This window comes from Rutidosis leptorrhynchoides, chromosome 8, assembly GCF_046630445.1.
Source record: "Rutidosis leptorrhynchoides isolate AG116_Rl617_1_P2 chromosome 8, CSIRO_AGI_Rlap_v1, whole genome shotgun sequence".
Lineage (NCBI taxonomy): Eukaryota > Viridiplantae > Streptophyta > Magnoliopsida > Asterales > Asteraceae > Rutidosis > Rutidosis leptorrhynchoides.
The window spans coordinates 62039621-62063271 of record NC_092340.1 but is presented as its reverse complement, the minus strand read 5'-3'; the positions used below and the strand labels follow the sequence as shown (position 1 = coordinate 62063271).

Below are 23651 nucleotides of genomic sequence, written 5' to 3'. Positions count from 1 at the left end.
GGAATATTAAGCGTAATAAAGAAATGATTGTTGAAGATACCAAACCAAGATATTTGAACGCAAAATGTTTTAAAAATAGGTAAAAATTACAATGATTACTGTGTCATTCCCGTATGATAGATTAAACCGTGTATTGATTTTTTTTTTTTTTTTTTTTTTTTTTTTTTTTTGAGATGGAATTGTGGGGTGACCCACCATCAATAACTATCGAAACTGGTAATCCATTTAATTCACTCATTAATTAATTGTTTTCAATGTAGAATCAGATGACATACCATAAAATTCCATTGTTTGACATTCTCCTTCACTTACTTGAAATTGTTTACTTTCCGTTAAGCAGATCTCTCCTTCACCGGTCAGTTCTTCACCATCTGCAAGCAATAGGAACCGTAATTGACCTTCTGAACAGTTGTGTTGTGGTGAGTACTTTTTCCCGAAACCGAAACATAATCCCCATCGTCTTCGGTCTTCCCATTCCTGCTTTTGGTCAAATGTCGTGTAGTAGGCTGACTAGGGTTAATAAGTTGTTGTGGATAGTAAACATGACTTTGGGCTTGACGTGATGTTGAGCCTATTTGCGTATTTTTTTTATTATTATTATTTTTATTTTTTTGTTGTTGCAAAAATAACGAATACCGTAGAAATAGGAAACTTTCATCAATAGACGAAGGAACCACAAAACGATACAATCATACCAAACAAAAAGCTCGCTACAAGAAAACATGCAAGACCAAAACGTAACGGCTAGACTTATCTAACTCTAATCGAGGCAAACGGGCAAATCAAATCTAAACCAAATATGAAACAACAAAATGATACAAAAACAAAAACTAATAAACAAAAAACTACAAACAAAAAAATAGTCGAAGAAGCCAAATTAACCATTGCTCGAAGGTCCTTGACCGTTGCTAGAAGGTCCTTTTTTATTCCTTTCATAAAATTGGAATTGAATTAAGACACGATTCGTGTCTAAATTCAATTCCAATTCCGCCGGAGTTCTATTAGATTTCGTGAGCCAAACGGAGCCTTGGTTTTTTCTTCAAGTCCTTTGAGAAACATTTTATTTGATTGGGCAGAATTAAGTGTTAGTGGGGCTGACCCAACAGGAATGGGATAATACCCACGTGAACGGCAATCTCCTTGGCCGGTGGCAATTGAGACGTGACGTGCCAATTCCATCGCTTGATCACAACACTCAGGAATCAGAGCTCATACACAGTTCTTAGGTCTCGTTTGGCTCACGGAATCCAATGGAATTCCGTCAGAATTGGAATTGAATTTAGACAGGCTAGCGAACCAATTCAAAGCAATTCCATCCTAGAACTTCGTGATGTTTCCCCACATGCTTCCTTTGGCACACTTTCCATTCATTGGGTTGGGCTTGATCAGTCTTGAGCTTGATAATAAATGAGATGGGCTGGATTAAAGAGGTGATGGGTTGATCTCTATTTTATCACAATTCGAAGAAATACATGCAGAAGTTATTTGAGCTAACAATCCATAAGTAACATTTTGAATGGACCAAATGGTAGTATATATAAAATTATGTATACGAAGAGATGATATATAAAACTATCTGTTAAAATAACACCTCATGATTATCTATACCTTATACAACACTATAAGTAACAGACTAACTATATATGTTATTATTCATTACTCAGTACCTCTGTTGTTATTATTCATGGTTATGCACACTTAAGTTCACCAGAGGCAATCAATAGCATGCATCAGCTTTCTCCTAGGCCCCACTGCATGTACACCCATATCTTTCAGCTTCTTCATCGTTAGATTCATCAATTGAACCTTTCCAACACGTTGGCACCTAAAAATCTTCACAAATTGCCCGAGTCCAAGAGACAACAACCAACTGTTCAAACCACCTGCCCTATTAATCTTTCTCTCAAGATTCAAAGCCCTCATCTTTGGATTCACTAACATGTGTCCATTAATCAAATGTCCATAACATTTTCTTGTTTTTGATGCACTGCAAACTTTAACTGTTTTACAGCGATTGGGTTGATAATTATGTGGTGTGACGTTATGATTCAGCTTTGGTGGGCTGGAAGATGTTGTGATTGGTTTTGTGGTGGCCAATGGCATGGTGTACTCTAACATGAGAGGTGGGCCCGGTTGTGGAGATGAAATATGATCAATCTCTTCGGTGACCATAGGCTGAGATGGAGTTGGTCCAGGATTAGGTATGGCACATTGTTCGGTGATCGGTAAAGGTGGGATCCAAATGGTAACAATTTGTTTCTTTACAACAACCCAACCATCTTGTACAAGCTCATCCATATTAGGGTCATTTGGAATACCAATTTTGTTACTATGTTGCTTCAGCTTCGGTTTCACCATTTTGGTTTAACACCTGCTTCATTAATTAATATACCAAATATCAAGAGAGAAAATTGTGGCAAAATTTATAATAGTATTGCTTGTTTTATGCACATTTTTCGTGAAAATATCGATCCGAATTGCACATCATCATAGTTACTTTCATAAATTTACGACGCTTATTTAATTTAAAATTAATTTCAGTTGAAAAGGGACTGAGAGATACGAAAATAATGAGTATAGTGTTGATAAATGCAGATTTTGCGAGTCTTCACCCGTTTTGGCCATATCTCAATTATGTGGACTCCGATTAAGTTGATTCAAAAGACCAAATGTCAAAGGCTTAAAAAATTTAATTCCTTAGTCAAATGAACAATTGTACCAGATAAAAGTTCCATCCCAATCAAGGTAAACCAACTTAACTGTAATGCACCAATTATTCAGATCCTCTAATAAACACCAAAATCAACATTCAAGTGATTTGGATTAATCAATTTATAGATAAGAAGCTTTATTTTGCAACCTCAAGGATTCAAGAAATTAGCTACTAAAGTCAGACTTCATACATACAAACTGCATATATATACATATATATATTTATATTTATATTTATATACTGTGTATCGAAAGAAAAAGCTGTGAAATATGAGTGAAATCGATCTAGATTATTACTATTGTATTCATAAAATTGAAATTAGGATAGCCCGTACATACCTGGATGATTATGCACAGATATCAAAGTTGAACTTGATCGAAGAAGAGCTTAAATTGAGAGCGACACGCTTTTGGAAATTAAACCCTTGATCAATTCAGGGGATCTTAGTAATATCGCGCCCTAAATTTATGAATGAAAACTTATAGGCTTCGATTTTATTGCAAGCAAGTTTATGCCTATCGATTAAAATTAGGGATTCATACTGAGGGATTTGTCGCAAATTTGGTCAAAGTTTTCAACTTTCTGGTCAACTAAAACTATCCACAAGTGTCCTTAGACCACGGATAACGCAGTCGTTTGTCGCCTTAACCCGCCCACAAACGCCCGGAATGGGGCGTTTGTGTGGGGGCGTTTGTCACAAAAAAACGCTGGTACAAACGCATGTATTGGCGACGTGGCACGTTTTGATTGGACCAAATATCATAGCCGTTGGGAAAATAGCCGTTGGTTTTTTTTTTCCCTCTTTTTCTTCTATAAATACACACTCTTTATTTTCATTTTTCACACACTAATTCACTACACACTCACATATATATAAAAGTTTATATATTCTTTTTGTTTTAGAAACAAAAAATATGGATTTTTTAGGCTTAAGTATCGATTTGTCATTCGATTCAACGTCGTCCGAAGAAGAGGAAGAAATCCAACCAAGAACTCGTTTTCAAAGACAACCACGACGTTTTTTAAATAGAGATCGTGAAGCAGCGGGTGAATTATTGTGGAACGATTACTTTTGTTTAAATCCGACGTTTCCGGACGACATTTTCAAGAGACGATTTCGGATGCGCAAAGTTTTATTTCTCCGTATCCGAGACGGTATTCTTCAACACTCTTATACTCCTAATGCCCCCGATCATTTTACTTTTTTCCAACAACGTCCGGATGCACTTGGACGTCTTGGTTTCTCAACTATTCAAAAAATAACTTGCGCGTTACGGCAATTGTCGTATGGGATGACCGCGGATATATTTGATGAATATATTAAAATGGCGGAAAAAACGGGTTATGTTACTTTAAATAATTTTTGCAAATGTATAATTGACTTATATGGGCGGGAATATTTGAGGAAGCCTAATGCAACTGACATTGCTCGGTTGTATTCGGCGCACGAGGAGAAACATGGTTTCAAGGGAATGTTGGGTAGTATTGAATGTATGCATTGGGCATGGAAAAATTGTCCCGTTGCATGGAAAGGTCAATATACGAGAGGTGATCACGGTCACCCGACGATCATGCTTGAAGCGGTTGCTTCATACGATATGTGGATATAGCATGCGTTTTTTGGGATGGTGGGTTCAAACAATGACATTAATGTGTTAAATCATTCTCCGTTGTTTGATTCCCTTTGTAAGGATAGAGCCGCACCTTCACCGTTTGAAGTAAACGGAAACCATTATCCCTTTGGTTACTACTTGGCGGACGGGATATATCCCGATTGGACAACACTAATAAAGGGGTATTCGACTCCTATTGAAGAGCCTAGAAAAAAATTTACTAAATTTCAAGCGAGTGCTAGAAAGGATGTTGAGCGTACATTTGGTGTTTTACAAGGTCGGTTTGCGATTTTAAAAACACTGGCACGAGTTATGAGTGTTAATAAGATGAGAAGGATAATGTATAGTTGTATTGTTATGCACAACATGATACAAGAAGATAACGGGTTTGCGTTAAGTACTTGGGAACAAGAATGGTTAGATAAACCCGAAAACCGGCCTCGTCGCAATATTCGGAGAATGGTCAAAGATCGTCGATCACGAGAGAACGAGATTCGCTATCGAGACGTGCACGATCAACTTCGTGAAGATTTAACGGCTCATATTTGAAACCTCTCGCCAAACTTTCGCTCGATGCAAAACTAGTGTTTTTTTTTAATAATGTAATGTAATATTTTTTTTTCGTGTATTTTTTTATTGTAATGTTTTTTTTTAATAATTAATGTACTTTTGTCTAATTTATTTTATATTTTGTATTAAACAAAATAAAAACTAATTTAAAAACAATTAAAAGAAAAAGAAAAAGAAAATGCCACGTCACAGTCTTACCATGACAAAAGCCCCCCATTACAACTTCCCCCCCCAAAAAAAATGTCATGGTCCAGTCACAGTTTTTCCCCAAAAAGTGCACCTCACCCACTCCACGTCACAATCACCAATATCTGTGGTCTTAGAGAGTTATGGCAAATTGGCAATGGATGTCAGATCTATCGGATATCCATTTGATCTGATCCGCTCTATATATAGATGGATATGATGATCTAACTGGATGATAAATGGATATGGATATGGATATGAATATGAATGTGGATCATGTGAAAAATTAGTGAATCGAGTATGGATGACAATTTATCATTTATGGATATATTCATTTACCACCCGAAATACAAATATACATATAAATATATACATATTTACTTAAATATATATATTTACTTAAATATATGTATATATTTTTAAAAAACCTTGTATCTTATATGTGTACACTATAAACTATTAAAATATTATCGAAAATATAGATTGTGAAGATACAACTATGTAAATATTATTAAATTTATATATCATATATATATTACACATCTATGTTAAAAAAGTTTTGATGATTTCAATTCATAATGAGAATATTTTTAGAAAAACTTAACATTCAGCGAATACCTGATAACTCGCTTAATTCAACGTATATGGATATGGATGGATGAATTATATTTAAATGGATATGAAGACAAATGTGAATTTTAAAAATTAAATGGATATGAGTATGGATATAGGCGCACCAGATCCATATCCGATCCATTGTCATCCCTAATATAGAGTATGATATATTGATATTCTACTTCGTCAATTGTTTAAAAATTTTCTATTATTCTTTTTTTTTAACTGCGGTTACGAGTCATTGACCGGAGAACGCGATACCCACTTACCCAATCATTTTTTTTTGTAGGAATTATTACAATCCTACCGTCCTTCAAGAGGAAACCCCCACGACGAATCCATACGCGCATCGCTGTGGTGTGGTAGAACCCTCGGATGAGGCCCAAACGCAAGACGTCCACAACCTCCGAGGCCCATGAAATGGGCGGGTAACAACAAGAAATTTTGTTTGCGGCGAGTGAGAGTCGAACCCTTGACATCCCATATGAAAAGGCAAGTGACCGCCACTACACCAATTTTTTGTTGTTAAAATAGTTTGCTATTATTCTACTTCATCTATTGTTTAAAAGTTTGCTATTTACTTTTGAGAACTTATATTTTCACCACAGTTTTTACTAAATCCATCTAAAATTTTCAAAATATCCTTAATAATGACTTAAAAAAATTTGTTGTTATAATCGAACAAAGAATATTTCTGGAAAATAAAATAAAAAAAAAACCATCAAATAATGGTGAAAGTAACCCGCGATTTAGTTGCCAAGCAACTCGGAACTCGCGTTTAGTTGCCAAGCAACCCGAGTCAATCCTTCGAGTTTCCTACCTAGCGTATGCGAGTCGCAAATAAGAGTATTCGATGCGAAAATTTGCCGTTCAAAAAAAAAAATAATAATAATAATAATAGTAAAAGTATAGGTTTGGATGATGGAAGTATCACCTCCCTTTATTTTTCTAACGACAACCAGTCATTTTTTTTCACCGAATTCAAACCTACAATCTCAAAGTTAATGAGTCTTCTTGATACCGTTAAATCATACCTATTTGATAAAAAGTAAGGTATTCATTATTAATTTTTTATTATATAAAACATACCCTCCCTAGAAACTAAAAGGTTAGAATCCAATTTTTTTCCCTCATTTCCATCCATTCAACCGGCACCGACAGTTGAGATTCTTATGTGCTCTCTATTCTCTTTCTTTTTGTCCCTTCTTTCTTCCTTTCGAGTTTTGAGTTCAAGATTTGTTTCCCGGTCATCCTTTTATGCACTCAGGCGACGAATACTTTGGATTCTTCTTTTGGATTCTATGTGTGGTGGGTGTCTCTTTTATCTTCTATTGTCAAAGTTCTCACAACATTTTTTTTGAAATAATGGGTGGGAAAGAGTATTTTTAACCCTTGTAGGGGCGAAGTCAGAATTTGAATATAAAGATGACTTACACTATTATCAAATATGATAATATAAATAAACAAGGATAGTCGTTAAAAAATTGAACAATGAAGCATATGAGTTATTGTAATACTATGTACAATTTTTTTCGAAACTAGTCTTCTAGAAAACAGATTAATTTATATTATGTCATGTCATTTTCGTGTTGATAGTCTATCTAACATAATTAAATAGTTACATCAATTGTATAAGTTAAATATTTATAAAACACATATAAGAAATTAAGTTGCTCAAGAAAATTATATCCAGTATGAAGGCTAGACCAAACCATCGAAGCTTAACTTGAGTGGTATGCGGGTGAGATCTAACTTCGGGTACTGTCGACCCAAGTTCGATTCTCACTCCAAGTAGGAAGTTTCCAACCTTTAATTGTACTGTCAACATCAATGCGATTTGGAAAGGTCTCTAGAGGGGTTTTCTCAACCTTCTTCGATGATACTGCCAATATCGTCGCGAATTGGGTTTTCTCCTAACGTGTGAGTGAGTGACAAATGAGAGCATTCGATATCGATATTGCTGTTCAAAAGAAATGAAGGCTAGACCAACCAAGTTTGATTCTAGTATCACAAACTAGCCTAACTATACTTTGATGCTTTGATGCATTAATGAGAGATGTATCAACAAATCTTCACAATATTTGGTTGAGATATGGATATTCTATAATTGCATAGATTTATTCAAATATAACTTGTGCACAAACAACATAAATCATAATTTAAATAAATAATCATATAATTATTTTATCTTACAACTTTTTATATGTACACAAATAGTTTCTTAAGCAACCCCAAGGGGTTGGCTTGGTGGTAGGATGCTTGGAAAGTTCCAAAGGGACTCAAGTTCAATCCTCACTTGCTACACTTTGGGGGGTTTGCCTTTCAAAAAAAAATAGTTTCTTAAGCATAAGATTTTTCAATTTTAGTGATGTGTGAACCAATTTGTGAAAACACCGATTAAGTTATTAGTGACCCACCAAATATTATAGAGGTTTATTTACAATCAGTTTGATTGACATAGTTAAACTTGAAGGGTTATAACAAAATATATAATGTTAGGTGAGAGGGTTTAAATGTAAAAATGATAAGAAATCCTCTTCTCCCCAAATCCAAGGTTGAAGAACTCGGAACTCAAGGAGTTCTCGGCGGAACAATTTTTGGGAGTTCTCAGAGAACTCGGGGAAAACTCGGTTGTTTACTAACGTTGACTTCCTAATATAAATATATATTTTCGAATATATATATGTATAAATATTAGACTTTTGAGATAATTTTATGATACTTAATATAATATATAGCTACAAACAAATGTTGACCGAGATTTGGACGAGATATTGACGTTGACCGAGATTTGGCCGAGATTTGGCCGAGAAACTCAATTTATTTGTCGTTGACCGATAAAATCGGAAGTTGACCGATTTTTTAAAACGAGAGCTCAGCAGCCTCCCGAAAACGAGTTATCGCCGAGTTCTTGGCCGATTTTTTCAATTTTTGCAACCATGCCCAAATCAACCTACAACTACTACGTAACCCACTCATTGCTCAAAAATAACCAGTTTTGCATATACTCTTCCCTTTAGCATATGTGAGTCTAATGTGTATCATCTCCTTCATTGGTGAAAGAGATGACCAACGTAACTCTAAAGATGATTTCACTTCATGTATAAGGTATTTTTCGAGTGTATACTATAGTGGGTCATCAACCACTACCCGAAAACGTACCTAGTGAGAAAGTATAAAGTATACTCAATGAAATTGTGATGTGGTCTGCCTCTTTCAAGTGAGGTAAGTAGTTCGACCCTCGTTGGCTACATATTAACCCACAATTTTATTCCTGTCATGTAGTATCCACACATAGCATCTTTCCCACATCGCGTTAGGGGTAAAAGGGAGGTAAAGGGGAGGAGATTTTACCGTTCATGTTCCGTATAAAATTGGTGCGAGTTTCCTCCAGCTGCAGGAAATAATTGCGTGAGTGATTAAATACCTGGATTATCCCCAACTAACTTACGTCAAAAAAAAAAAAAAATAGAGTATACTCAATTCTTCTGCTTTATTTTGTTTCTACACAATTCAATGAAGTCCATATTCCTAGTCAAAATCAAACTGTAATCATAAATTAGTCACAATCGTACTATGTTATATGATGGAGTATAAAATATATAAATTTTAATTTAATATAAAATAATACGGAGTATAAATATAATTCAGTCATAATCATAATGATCTTGATCACCAACTCCAATTTGCTCTTTCGTTTCCGGTCTTCTTCAAAACCTATCAAACTGATTCAAAATTCCTTCATATATTCCAAACAAACAGCTCAATTTCAATCTCAATCAAGAATCCTTGAAAAAACCATTTCAACCAACACAAAAAACAATCAATCATGGATGTCTTATTTGCTTCCAATTGTTATTGCTGTTTCCGGTGGTTCACTTGCACTTCAATTACCAAAAAACCTATCTCAATGTGATGCCCCTGATCTTCAAGAAAGGTACTTGCTTTAATATTTTGAGTGATTTTGTGACATGGGATTTGTTTGTTTTGGTGTAATCGAAATGGGTTGTTAAAATCTTGATTTTTATTTATTTATTTTGGTGGGTTTCAGAGATGTGAGAATTGGGGGTAAAGATAGTACAGAGCATGTTGTGAAGGGGAGTTATAAACCAGTTCCACCTGAGCTCATCACTGAACTCAAGGCCATATGTCAAGTAATCTTTGCATGCTATTATTCATTAAACCTTATTTATAGTTTACTTCCTTTATTGTGAATTTGGATTATTGTAGTTCCTAGCTAAATTTAATGGTATCTAAAACAAGTTTGAATTTGGTTGTAAACCAACTCATTTTGTAAAAATGCAAAAATAAAAAATTATTCTAGTTTGCAGGATTGATGGATTTTTTGAACACATGTGGAAACACAATTCTAGTTTGCAGGATTGATGGATTTTTTGAACACATGTGGAAACACAAGTGCAAAAAGACCATAAAGTTTGGCCTTTTCGTCCAAAATGACTCATATCTGTGAATATAGTATTGTTCCTCTATCATTAGAAGAACAAGAATTGTGTTGTTTAAGCGATCACTAGCTCAATCTGAGTAATTCATATCATCTTTGAAGTTTGTATCAAGTATTTTGACCTTCAATTCTTTGGAACAAGAACAGAACACTTCGTTCTATAGTTTCATCGAGGTTCTTGAAAATTTTAAGAATACTAAATACAAAGCATGATGTGAGAAGCGGTGTTTATACTCGTTATACAGGATAATATGACGTTGGATTATGACGAAAGAGACTTTCACGGTAAACCACAATACAGTTTCCACAGAACAATTAATATCCCTGATGTTGTCGTGTTTCCGAGGTAAGAAAATATTTTATAGTTAACCACGCAGGCTTGCCTGAGTGGCCACCGAGTTGACCAATGAAGCACACCACCCGGTTTCAATTCCTGGCTATGCCAAATTGTTCAAAAAGGGAGTGTGACTAGAGGGTGCGCATAATGCGCAATTCACCCGGTACCAGATCGCGCGCTCTGGGGGCTTGATTACCCGAGGTTTTACCTTCTATGGGGGAGCCAATTGTGCTCGTTCATAGGAGGGTTTCCTTGCTTACCCAAAAAAAAAAAAAAAATTTATAGTTACCATTATTATTGTACAGATAGAGACTGGTAATAACCATTTCTTCTAATCCATCACATGTCAAATTCTAAATGTAGGTCTGAAGACGAGGTGTCTAAAATTGTTAGATCTTGTAACAAACATAAGGTCCAATCTCTTATGTTGATTTGCAAATGGTCACATGTCAAGTTAAAAGTAATTTGTATAAATTCAGGATTAGAAATTTTCTTAATTTCTACTTTTTAATGTTCCATTTTCAGGTGCCTATTGTACCTTATGGTGGAGCTACATCAGCTGAGGGTCACACTTTATCTCCTCATGGAGGTGTTTGCATTGACATGACCTTGATGAAAGTATGAAACACTCTTTCATGTTCAAAAATTATGATATCATAATGTTTTTTTAGAAGCCTATGTGGATTAATCATCCTTACCAAAAAAAATTGTATTCTTTTTATAGAATGTTAAAGCATTACATGTTAAGGACATGGATGTTGTTGTTGAGGCTGGGATTGGATGGATGGAACTTAATGAATACTTAGCACCATATGGTCTTTTCTTTCCTCTTGACCCCGGTTAGTTTCTTCTTCTACATTCCGGTCTCGTTTGACTTTTATATATTATTTATTTATTTATTTATTTATTTTTTGGTGTATACATGTCTATTGGGTAGGACCCGGAGCAACCATTGGAGGGATGTGCGGGACGCGATGTTCCGGTTCTTTAGCTGTTAGGTATACAATTTGGCTTGTTTAACCTTATTTAATCTAGTTAAGAGTAATGATATATACACCTAATTACATAGGTCTATAACTACACCTAATTTACTTATTGTTCGATACATTTTCTTGTGTTTAACAATGACATAATGATAGTTACACCAAGATGTATGTTCTTACAAATTTGAGTTGCATTTATGCTTTTAATACGTAGGTACGGAACCATGCGTGACAACGTCATTAATCTCAAGGTCCTTAGTTTTTCTTTCTAATCATTGTTATTTAATGAAGTTACTTTTTGTCTCATACTAAAAGCTGCTTTCTTAATTGCTAGGTTGTTTTAGCAGATGGAGAGGTTGTTAAGACAGCATCACGTGCTCGAAAAAGTGCTGCTGGGTACGATCTTACTCGGCTGATGATTGGTAGCGAAGGCACGTTGGGCGTAATAACAGAAGTAACACTACGTCTGCAAAAAATTCCAGAACATTCCATTGTAACCTCATTTGATACAGTTATTACTTATAAGCATTTTTTATTTATTCCATCTTACACTATTGACTCTGGTTTATGTGCAGGTTGCGATGTGCAATTTTCCTACCGTTAAAGATGCAGCTGATGTTGCAATAGCAACTATGTTGTCTGGCATACAAGTATTCTTTTTCCATTTTACTAGAACTTGTACATTTATTCTTTGTTACACAATCTTGTCCAACTCTGGATACAAATTATGCATTAAAACAATAATACAATTACAATTACAATTACAATAAAATAAAATAATAAGAAATCGAATGGATCTGTTTCTGGTAGGTGTCAAGAGTGGAACTATTAGATGATGTTCAAGTAAAGGGTATCAATCTTCTCCATAAAAGACAGTTTCCTGAAGTTCCAACGTTGATGTTCGAATTGATTGGCACAGGTAAAACAGTACAAATTTGTTTTTTGTCTTAATACGGTAATACCCACACACACACACACACACACACACACAAAATGCAACATAAGGAATAGTTGAGGGTTGCTGATACTGTATGCATATAAATATCTTTGCTTAAAAAAGCTAATGTTTAAGAGAATTCTGTTTTTTTATAGAAGCGTATACACGCGAACAGACACAAATAGTTCAAAAGATTGTATCTGAGCATCGTGGTTCGGATTTTGTTTTTACGGAAGACACCGAAGCTAAAAAGGAACTTTGGAAGGTTAGATGATACTAATCGCATCTGTTTAGCACTGTTATATACTTTAACTTAGTTTCTTTTCTATATACTTTAACTTAGTTTCTTTTCTGTTACCTAAATTTTACGAGTATTTATTTTAATGATCCCTTGCCTTTCTAGATTAGGAAAGAAGCTCATTTTGCCTGTTTGGCATTAGCACCTGGTTTCGAATCAATTATAACGGTAATTCTGTTACTCATCTAATCTTTTTTGACAGCATATTTGCAATAACAGTTAGCTGCAAGCCAAATCTCTTTTGAATTGGAAATGTATTAAGATTGACCAGAAAAGTCAACTTGAATATCCAAATTATTTTTCAGGATGTATGTGTTCCGTTATCACATCTTGCCGAACTAATCTCTAAATCTAAAGAAAAGTTAGATGCTTCATCACTGGTGTGGTATGTTCCATTGATATATATCTATCTATCTACTATCTATTCTTGAATGTAGTAGTTTGAAAAGGGTAGCAAAAAGTCAAAGTTTAACTTTAATATGTGAACAGCACGGTAATCGCGCATGCTGGCGATGGTAACTTTCACACGGTGCTTTTGTTTGATCCGGAAAACGAGGAACAACGAAAGGAAGCTGCAGGATTAAATGATTTCATGGTTCATGCTGCTTTATCTATGGATGGTACATGTACCGGAGAACATGGTGTAGGTACAGGGAAGCTAAAGGTAACCATAAACTTGCAAATATATGCATCAATATAAGCCATAATAAATGCCACACTCTTTAAATTGAATAACATTTTTATTTTTTATTTTTGCAGTATCTTGAAAAAGAATTGGGAACAGAGAATTTGAGAACAATGAAGAAGATAAAGGCTGCTTTGGACCCTAACGGCATTATGAATCCAGGAAAGCTTATTCCTCCTCATATATGCTTGTAAAAGTTGTATTGTCCTCTGTTTTATAATGTTATATTGCTATGTTGTTATACAAAGTAGCCTTGGGCACATGTACTCTATGATTACTGGAATGAAAAATGTTACTTTTTGTATTGACATGTCTAAAATGGATATCACTGCACTTACATAATTTGATGGTTAAGACTAGAGTGTGCTAATTAACTACTGTATTTCAAATTGTCTAAGTGTGTGTTTGATAAAATAGAATAACTAAAATTTAATATTACCAACGAACTATTGGTTGAGTGGTAAAAAGTCTCAGTTGGTTCTGGACCAGTATCCTTGAAAAAAATATCCTTCACTCTGTGCGGGTCAAGCAGTTAACCTAAAGCATTCCGGGTACGCTTTGCGCGATGGATGCGAGGAGTTTCTTCCTAACAAGTGTGTGGGTGGCAAATGAGAAGATTCGATGCCACATTTGCTGTTCCAAAAAAAAAAAAAAAAAAAAAAACTTTAATATTTATTTATTTACATTTTTTTAAAGCATAACTAAGCTTTAATGGTTCAAAATTTAAATAACTAAAAGGTTCTGATTGAACTAGTTACGAATGATAATAAGATGTTTGATAATCAGTGATAATGGTTCCGTACTTCCGTATACAATTTAAGGAGTGCATCAAAGAAAAGTGATGTGTTGATTAAGAGATACTTTAAACTTTGAACGGTTCGCCAAATATTTTTGTTTCATTCAGCATCACGGTTACAAACAAACACGTTGAATATTGTACGATTCAACATTTAGTGCCGAATTAAACAGAACCTAAATATATATTACGAAGTACTTGGCTAAAAGTTCTAAAAGTTCAAAGCTTGAAGCCGTTAAAACTTTTCACCTAGATTATCAAACAGAACCTAACTATAGTACTAGGCTAAAAGTTCAAACCTTGAGGCCGTGTTAACAGTCTTGATAATCTTTGGAAGTCGTTTAAAAGTCTTCACCTAGATTATCCGTCTTCAATATTCTTCTGAAGCCGTTAAAAGTCTTCAACTAGATGATTTGTGAAAGGCGTTAAAAATCTTGACGTCGTTAGAGACTATCGGTGCAGTTTTTAGAAGATTATGACGATCAGTGTAATTTCATGAAAACTATAGCGACGAAAGATTATCTTCAAGATTTTCTGAAACATAAAGTCACTATCACATGTCTCTCCACCTTATCTATCCTTGACAATCAATGTTCAAATCATAAGACCTCAGCATCAATGGGCAACATAATCAAAATGATTATTCTCCCTCTCTCTCACTTTCTGTCACTAAACTAAACCTAATCATCAAATCAACAATTGAACCTCGAATTGAAGCTTGAATTAGCTTATCATCAATGAGGGACAATCAGTGTAATTTGCATGAATTAAGGAAAGTTAATGTAACTTCATATAAACCACAAACTATAATTTAATTTTTTCTAACAACGGCTCTAAGAGCAATCGTTAAGGTGCGCAAACACTTTAACAGAAGACATTAAAACTTTCGTTAGAAAAACTATATTATTATACAGGGTAATTAAACTTTTACTGATGACAATTCTTACGGATGTCGTTAAAATATATTACTTTGTTGTAGAAAGTATTTAATTAATGTTAACGTTTACATAGAGGTTATTAAACACTATAAATATTTTTTTAACTTTACCACACGGTTGTAGTAGAAAAATCTTTAAAATAAATAATAAATAATTCTGCTAATATATCAGCCATTGTTAACTTAATTTACAATAGGTATATCAGCGGGCAAGTAAGAATAGTACCCGGCTGACGTCATGCTGACGTCATCATGGCGTCAGCAAATTCGTCCTGTAATTTTTTTTTTTTTTTTTCTGAATTTTGGGGTTGTTGACTTTGTTTTAAAAATGTATTATTTTCGTATAGCGATTGAGCCATGGCCCAATATGGCCTAATTACTAGTTACTAGTTACTATTACTATTACTATTACTTTTACTTTACTAGTTTAATCTAAGGGCTAAATATATAAACAATACACTTCATAGAATGCTCAAAATCAATACTGCCGCCTCAACTCGTTTTTAGGTCATCATCTTGTCATCTTCAAAGCAAACCTACTTGAGTTCCCTAACGTTTTCCCCCAAAATAAAAATCGCAAAACTAAAAACATGATCACTAAGTATTGCTCTGATTGTGCAAGTCTTACAGAGGTATTGCTCAACCGAAATTGCCGTTTGTACCGAGTGCGGACTCATTATTGAGTCGAACTCAGTCGATGAAGCCTACGAACGGCGTCCTTTCGATAACGAATCAGGCGATAATGGTGGCGATTTGTCAACGATCATTTCTAAACCGAAGGGTGGATCGAATCCTACGGATAGGTGAGACCTAGCCCTAATTCTATATTCTATTATGTTTATCTATATTAACGTTAATTTACGGTTTTATATCGATTAAGATTAATAATAATTTTGATTTCGATAATTAATTTATACGGAGCAATTGATAATTTGTTAGCTTGTAGGTGATGTTAGGTTTGTATAAAACCTTAAATTGGCTTGTTTAATTAGTTTCAACCAGTTAGGGTTTTATAAATTATAATCTAAATAAAATCTTTATAATTTTTGAGAAGCCAGTAGCTGTGGAGAATAAAATTATTTATACGCCACCTAAAAAGAGGGGAAGTAGACTGTAGTTTGGATATAGAAATTAAATACATTACATTGTAACATTAAACATAATATAATAGTAGAATTGTAACAATTAGCTTAATCTGTAATACTAATAAGTATTTTTACACTTTTACAACGATACATATTTTTACTTAATCTGTAATACTAAAAAGTATTTTTTCCGTTATATGAAAAGCATTTAGATTCATTCTATTACGTGTCTCCTACAGTCCTCACAAGCTGGCACCGCCTCTGAGTTAATGGCTGCTCTGCTAAGTTGAACACTTATTAATAATTAGTCCCCTGTGCAACGCAAAGTTCATTATGCAAATGGTTCAAATCAAGTATAGAGACTAGCACAAATCCATGGCTGTAGAACTCGAATTTACTCCCCGAGTACTCAGTTTTTAGAGAGCTTTGACTGCTCCCCGAGTAATTGGTGTAATTGAAGTGATTTTGTTAAAATCTTGATTTTTATTTATTTATTTTGGTGGGTTTCAGAGGTGTGAGAATTGGAGGTAAAGATAGTACAGAGCATGTTGTGAAGGGGAGTTATAAACCAGTTCTACCTGAGCAGGATTGATGGATTTTTTGGTTGCAAACTTACTCATCATGTTGTAAAAAATCCAAAAAAAAACATTGTAGTTTGCAGGATTGATGGATTTTTTGAACACATTGTGGAAACACAAGTGAAAAAATACAAAATACCATTAAGTTTGACATTTTCGTCCAAAATTACTCATATCTGCGAATATAGTATTGTTCCTCAATCATTGGAAGAACAAGAATTATGATTTTTAAGCAACCACTAGCTCAATCTGAGTAATTCATATTATCTTTGAGGTTTGTATAAAGTATTTTGACCTTCAATTATTTGGAACAAGAAGAGAACACTTGGTTCTATAGTTAACCTCGCTCGATTTTATATCTGTTTTGTTCTTCTCGTTTTCGAGCCACTCCCAGTTTCATCGAGTTTATTGACAAATTTTAGAATACTAAACACAAAGCATGATGTGAGAAGCGGTGTTTATACTCGTTTTACAGGATAATGTGACCCTGGATTATGACGAAAGAGACTTTCATGGGAAACCACAATACAGTTTCCACAGAGCAGTCAGTATCCCCGATGTTGTCGTGTTTCCGAGGTAACACAATATTTTGTAGTTATCAATTTACTACTATTATTATTATTATAGAGACTGGAAATAACCATTTTGTCCAATTCATCACATGTTAAACTCTAAATGCAGGTCTGAAGACGATGTCTGTAAAATTGTTCGATCTTGTAACAAACATAAGGTCCAATCCCTTTTTTGATGTGCAAATGGTCACATGTCAAGTTAAAAGTAACTTGTACAAATTCAGGATTAGAATTAGAAATTTTCTTAAATTATACTCTTTAATGTTCCATTTTCTGGTGCCTATAGTACCGTATGGTGGAGCTACATCAGCTGAGGGTCACACTTTATCTCCTCATGGAGGTGTTTGCATCGACATGACCTTAATGAAAGTATGAAACACTCTTTCTTGTTCAAAACTTATGATCCATGACCAACCTTGTGTCACATTGTTGGTTGATTCTAAACATACAGATATATCTTAGTGTGTATGCACTTAATATGTTCAAAACTATGTGAAGTTTTTATTTTGCAACAAGAGTATGTGGATTAATCATCCTTTTATAATAGAATGTTGAAGCATTACATATTAAGGACATGGATGTTGTCGTTGAGGCTGGGATTGGATGGATGGAACTTAATCAGTTGTTTTTTGTTTGATAATGGTTTCGTATACAATTTAAGGAGTGCATCCAAGAAAAGTAATGTGTTGATTAAGAGATATTTTTAACTATGAACGGTTCAACACATATTTTATTTCATTCAGCATCACGGTTACAAACAAACGCGTTAAATACTTTACGATTTAGCATTCAGTGTTGAATTAAACTAGACATAAATATATATTACGGGGTACTTGGCTAAAAGTTCAAATCTTGAAGCCGTTAAATGTCTTCACCTAGATTATCAAACAAAATCTATATATGTACTACTTGGCTAAAAGTTTAAATCTTGAAGCCGTGTTTAAAAGTTCACCCAGATAATCTTTCGAAGCCGTTAACTGCCTGTACAATTTGATAACCACCCGTTTAAATTAAATATATAGTCTGCTACATATAAAATTTTTATCATGTACCTTAACAGAAGACTTTAAAACTATTTTAAAACTATTGTTAGAAAGACTATATCATTAATATATGGAGTAATTAAGATTTTAATAATAACTTTTACGGATGGGGTTAAAATGTATTAATGTGTTGTACGAAATATTTAATGTTAATTTTTACACAAGAGATTATCGTAGAAAAATCCTTAAAATAAATAAGTAGTGTTGTTTTTTTCTGCGAAAATAATTTAAAATAAGTAGTCTAATAAAAATATTTAAAATAAAATAATACTAATATTAGTCTTGTTCATTAATATTTCTGCGAAAATATCCATCCATCCATAAGATATAGATAATAAACACAAATTTGAAATTCTAGGGATTCACCTTTCTCTAACTCCCAATTTTTTCCACTGTTATCTCAATCATAATCCCCAATTTTTGTTAGGAAGAGGGGATCGCCTGGACGTTGAGAGATATAAATTTGAGAGAAAAACAACTCTATTACTCACAAGAATAGATTTACAGAGTATTACAAAACTCTTAAAAAAAAACTCTCAAAACTCACACACACTCTCTAGGTTGTGATTACACTTCTCTGAGTGATTTAGGATAATTTACAACTGAGGTTTGCACCTCTATTTATAGTAAAAATTCTATGGCGGTGGAATGGTGTGAACGGAGAAGGTTGGCGGCCGTCATCGTCATCAACTTTGCTACTTCCATATGAGTTGTCAAGGTTGCCTACTTTGAATATCTAGAAGGTGGGCTTCTAGATTGTAGGCTGGAAATCTTCAATTCTCCCTCTCCAGCCGAATCCACAAACATTCCAGTTATGTCTCTGCATAACTCCAACTTCTCTCGAGTCACCACCTTTGTTAACATATCCGCAGGATTCTCCTTTGTATGGATCTTCACTAGTCTCAACAGTTGTCGATCAATTACCTCGCGTATCCAGTGATAGCGAATATCAATATGTTTTGTACGGGAATGGTACATGGAGTTCTTGCTCAAATCTAGAGCACTCTGACTGTCACAATGTACCTTGTACTCCTTTTGCTTGATTCCAAATTCTTGGAGATAACGCTTTAACCACAACATTTCTTTTCCAGCTTCTGCGGCAGCAATATACTCTGCTTCAGTTGTGGATAATGCAACACACTTTTGTAGTCTTGACTGCCATGAAACAGCTCCTCCTGCAAAAGTGTAAATGAATCCTGAAGTAGATTTCCTACTATCAGGATCTCCGGCCATATCCGCATCTGTATAGCCTTCCAAGATTGGATCAGCTCCCCCGTAACAAAGACATAGATTCGTTGTACCCTTAAGATATCTGAGAATCCATTTTACCGCATTCCAATGCTCTTTCCCGGGGTTCGAGAGAAAACGACTCACTGTTCCCACTGCGTGAGCAATATCGGACCTTGCACACACCATTGCATACATCAAACTTCCAACTGCTGAAGAATATGGTACTGAAGACATCTCCCCGATCTCTTCCTTGGATGAGGGACAAGAACTCTTGCTTAACTTGAAATGGTTGGCTAATGGAATGCTAACAGGTTTGGCATTGTTCATATTGAAACGTGAAAGCACTCGTTCAATATACTTCTCTTGAGATAGCCATAACCTTTTATTCTTCCTGTCTCGGGTTATTTGCATTCTCAAAATCTGTTGAGCCTGTCCTAAGTCTTTCATGTCAAAAGACTTAGAGAGTTCCTTCTTCAGCTGGTTGATCTTCGTTGCGTCTTTCCCTACGATCAAAATATCGTCTACATATAGTAGAAGAGCAACGAAATCTCCTTCAGAAAACTTCTGAATGTAGACACACTCATCTGCTGCAGCTTTCTTGTACCGTGACTCACCATGCACGAGTCAAACTTCTTGTACCACTGCCTAGGTGCCTGCTTCAAACCATACAAACTTTTCTTCAGCTTGCATACGAGGTTATCTCCTGAAACCTCAAAACCTTCTGGCTGCTCCATGTAAATTTCTTCATGTAAATCTCCATGAAGAAAAGCTGTCTTTACATCCATCTGTTCAAGCTCCAAGTTCATACTTGCGACCAATCCAAGTATGACTCTAATTGAAGTCATCTTGACTACTGGTGAAAATATCTCGTCAAAATCAATCCCTTTCTTTTGTTGGAATCCTTTGACTACAAGTCGTGCTTTGTATTTCACCACTTTTCCACTACCATCCTTTTTCAGCTTGAACACTCATTTATTTTTCAGTGCCTTCTTCCCGCGTGGAAGTTCTATAATCTCATAAGTTTGATTTTTCTGCAGAGAATCCATCTCATCCTGCATTGCGAGCAGCCATTTTTCTTTATCCTTATGAGTTACTGCTTCATGAAAACTCTCCGGTTCTCCATCTTCAGTAAGTAGAAGGTACTCGGATTCTGGATATCTACTCGATGGAATCCGACCTCGTTCGGATCTACGAACTTCTGGAACATTCTGAGGAGATCCACCATCATCTTGACCTTGTGATGGTGCTGGAACGTCTGGAAGATGGGGTTGTGGCTCCCCCTGCTCAGCACCGTCATTTTCCTCATTATCTTCTACTTCTGGCATTTCTTCTTGCACTGAAAATTCATTTCTCATGAATGATTCCGTTGTTGCCTCTGGCACCTGAGCAGCAACATTTGACTTCTGAGATATTGTGGGCTTTTAAATATCTTCTATTGTCTGGCTTTCATGGAACACCACATCCCTACTTCTGATAACCTTTTTCTCCTTTGTATCCCATAATCTGTATCCAAATTCTTCATCTCCATAGCCTATGAATATGCATGGAGTGGTCCTTGCATCCAGCTTCTGCCTGAGCTCCTTGGATACATATGCGTACTCTAAACATCCAAATACTCTTAAGTGAGAGTATGATGGATCCTTTCCAGACCAAAGTTTCTCTGGAACTTCAAAATTCAGTGGTACTGATGGAGATCGGTTGATCAAATAACAAGCGGCTCTGACTGCTTCTCCCCAGAATGGCTTTGGCAGCTTAGCCATACTGAGCATGCTCCGAACACGTTCCATGATTGTTTGGTTCATTCTTTCTGCTATACCATTATGTTGAGGGGTACGTGGGACCGTCTTCTCATGTCGGATGCCATTTGATCTGCAATAGGCATCGAACTGCCTGGAAGAGTATTCACCGCCGTTGTCGGATCGAAGACACTTTAACTTCTTTCCTGTCTCACGTTCTACCATGACATGGAACTGTTTGAAGTAATCGAACACCTGGTCCTTCGTCCGTAAGAAATATACCCACACCTTTCGAGAAGTATCATCGATAAACGTCAGAAAGTATCGATTGCCGCCAATTGATTCAACCTCCAAGGGACCGCAAACATCAGAGTGTACCAGACTGAGTAACTCTGATTTTTTCGTTGAAGAGGAATTAAACGAGACTCTATGCTGCTTACCAAACAGACAATGATTGCAAGGATCTAGCGCAGCATCCTTGTCTACATTGATAAGATTCTTCTTTATTAGGGTAGACAACCCTTTCTCACTCATGTGACCGAGTCTCTGGTGCCATAAATTTTGTGAAGCCTCCTTTTCTGCAACATTAATACTGTCTGTGCAGATCTTCACATGAGTCTTGTAAAGTGTGCCACAAATGTGTCCCCGAGCGAATATCATAGCGCCTCTTGACAATTTCCATGTGCCTCTACTGAAATGACTATCATAGCCCTGTTTATCGAGAGCTACTCCGGAAAGTAAATTCAGCCGAAGATCTGGCACATGGCGGACATCCTTCAAAGTGATTGTGCTCCCGGAACTTGTGTTTATCTTGACATCACCAATTCCGACAATCTCAGCGGAACTGGAATTTCCCATCTTCACAGCTCCAAAGTCTCCAGCTTTGTATGTTGTGAAGTATTCCTTGTATGGAGTCACGTGGTAGGAAGCTGCAGTATCTACCACCCATTCTGTGTCTTCTCGTGAGACATGAAGGCATGTCTCATCATGGGTTGAACAATAAGCTACATCACCTGTGATAGCAACTAATGTTTCTCCACCCTTATTCTTCGGCTGTGAACTGCTTTGACCTTGTTCCTCTTTTAATCTATAGCAGTTCTTCTTCATATGTCCCTCTAATCCACAATGATGACATTTATATGTTGGTTTTCTGCCATCAGCTGACCTGCCCCTGCTCTTACTTATGCCTTTCCATTTATTTTTGCTACTCATTCGCTGTCTCCCCCGATTCTCTGTGACAAAGGCATGGGTCTGATCTGTGCTCATGTCCTTTCTCCTTGCCTCTTCACTGAATAGGGCATCCTTGACCATTGACATGGTAAGTTTGCCATTCGGTGCTGAGTTGCTGAGTGTTACTACCAGCGTTTCCCAACTATCGGGGAGGGAACTAAGTAGCAGTAGCGCCTGAACTTCATCGCCAAGCGGCATCTCTACAGACGATAACTGGTTGACCAAGTTCTGAAACTCAATGGTATGCTCGGCAACTGAAGTTCCACTTTTGAGCTTCATGTTGATTAAACGCCTCATTAGCAGGGCTTTATTCCGAGCAGTCTTGGCCTGGTACATGTCCTCCAACTTTTTCCAGAGGACATATGCGTCTGTCTCTTGTGCAACATGGTGGAAGACACTATGATCAATCCATTGACAGATCTGACCAATAGTTTTTCGGTTTGATTTCTTCCACTCTTTCTCTTTGGCAGAATCAGGGTTTATACCCTTCAATTCAATAGGATCGAACAAATCCTTACAGCTGAGGAGATCTTCCATCCGAGGTTTCCACAGCGTGTAGTTTGTTGCTGTGAGCATAATCATAGCTCCGGAAGATGATGTTGACTCTTCTGTGGACATTATCACCTTAAAAATAATTTTTCAACACAAACGGGGTTGAATTGTAGAAAACAGAGATCACCGTTACGTCCGGAACGGTTGAAAATGGTGGAATAGACACTTCGCGGCTTAAATTCCACTTACGGGGCAAAATTATAATTTTTATAAACTTCAGGGACCAAAAAAATGAAATTCTGAAAATTTCAGGGACCAAATTGTAAAATTTCAGAATTGCTACAGTACCGCCACAGTATCGCTACAATACTGCTACAGTGACTTGCTACAGTGACTTGCTACAGTGCCCCTGCTGCTACAGTGAATTGCTACAGTGATCGTCTTCTCCGGCGAAAATTCCGGCACCGGTCGTCTTCTCCGGCGAGATTCCGGCGAGTTGACCAAACTTTAACCGCGTTTTCTGGGCTCGTTATAACTCCGTTTAAGTCGCCGT

At 35.8% G+C, this 23651-nt stretch overlaps 4 protein-coding genes across 5 annotated transcripts; 3 read left to right on the top strand and 1 right to left on the bottom strand.

Annotated features, from left to right (window-relative positions):
• Positions 1–263: 263 nt before the first annotated feature.
• On the bottom strand, positions 264–3291 carry LOC139862232 (uncharacterized). Of its 2 annotated transcripts, none has more exons than XM_071850801.1 (2): positions 3052–3291; positions 264–2374 (listed from the first exon to the last, which is right to left on the bottom strand). In XM_071850801.1, exon 2 carries the CDS (start codon positions 2356–2358, stop codon positions 1705–1707), a length of 654 nt encoding a protein of 217 aa, XP_071706902.1. In that variant the 5' UTR covers positions 2359–2374; positions 3052–3291; the 3' UTR covers positions 264–1704. The 2 variants fall into 2 exon arrangements, with proteins under 2 accessions (XP_071706902.1, XP_071706901.1); XM_071850800.1 differs by having other exon boundaries at positions 264–2371.
• A 336-nt stretch (positions 3292–3627) lies between these two features.
• LOC139863477 (uncharacterized) lies at positions 3628–4323 on the top strand. Its single transcript, XM_071852109.1, has one exon. The coding sequence runs from the start codon at positions 3628–3630 to the stop codon at positions 4321–4323; it is 696 nt and encodes a 231-aa protein (XP_071708210.1).
• A 15-nt stretch (positions 4324–4338) lies between these two features.
• On the top strand, positions 4339–4875 carry LOC139863476 (uncharacterized). Its single transcript, XM_071852107.1, has one exon. It carries the CDS (start codon positions 4339–4341, stop codon positions 4873–4875), a length of 537 nt encoding a protein of 178 aa, XP_071708208.1.
• Positions 4876–9359: 4484 nt separating this feature from the next.
• On the top strand, positions 9360–13673 carry LOC139863475 (D-lactate dehydrogenase [cytochrome], mitochondrial-like). Its single transcript, XM_071852106.1, has 16 exons — positions 9360–9634; positions 9749–9851; positions 10405–10505; positions 10860–10908; positions 11022–11114; positions 11221–11335; positions 11434–11494; positions 11694–11730; positions 11814–11972; positions 12055–12129; positions 12290–12398; positions 12572–12681; positions 12820–12882; positions 13020–13099; positions 13204–13378; positions 13474–13673. Exons 1-16 carry the CDS (start codon positions 9360–9362, stop codon positions 13591–13593), a joined length of 1725 nt encoding a protein of 574 aa, XP_071708207.1. The 3' UTR covers positions 13594–13673.
• The last annotated feature ends 9978 nt before the right edge of the window (positions 13674–23651 follow it).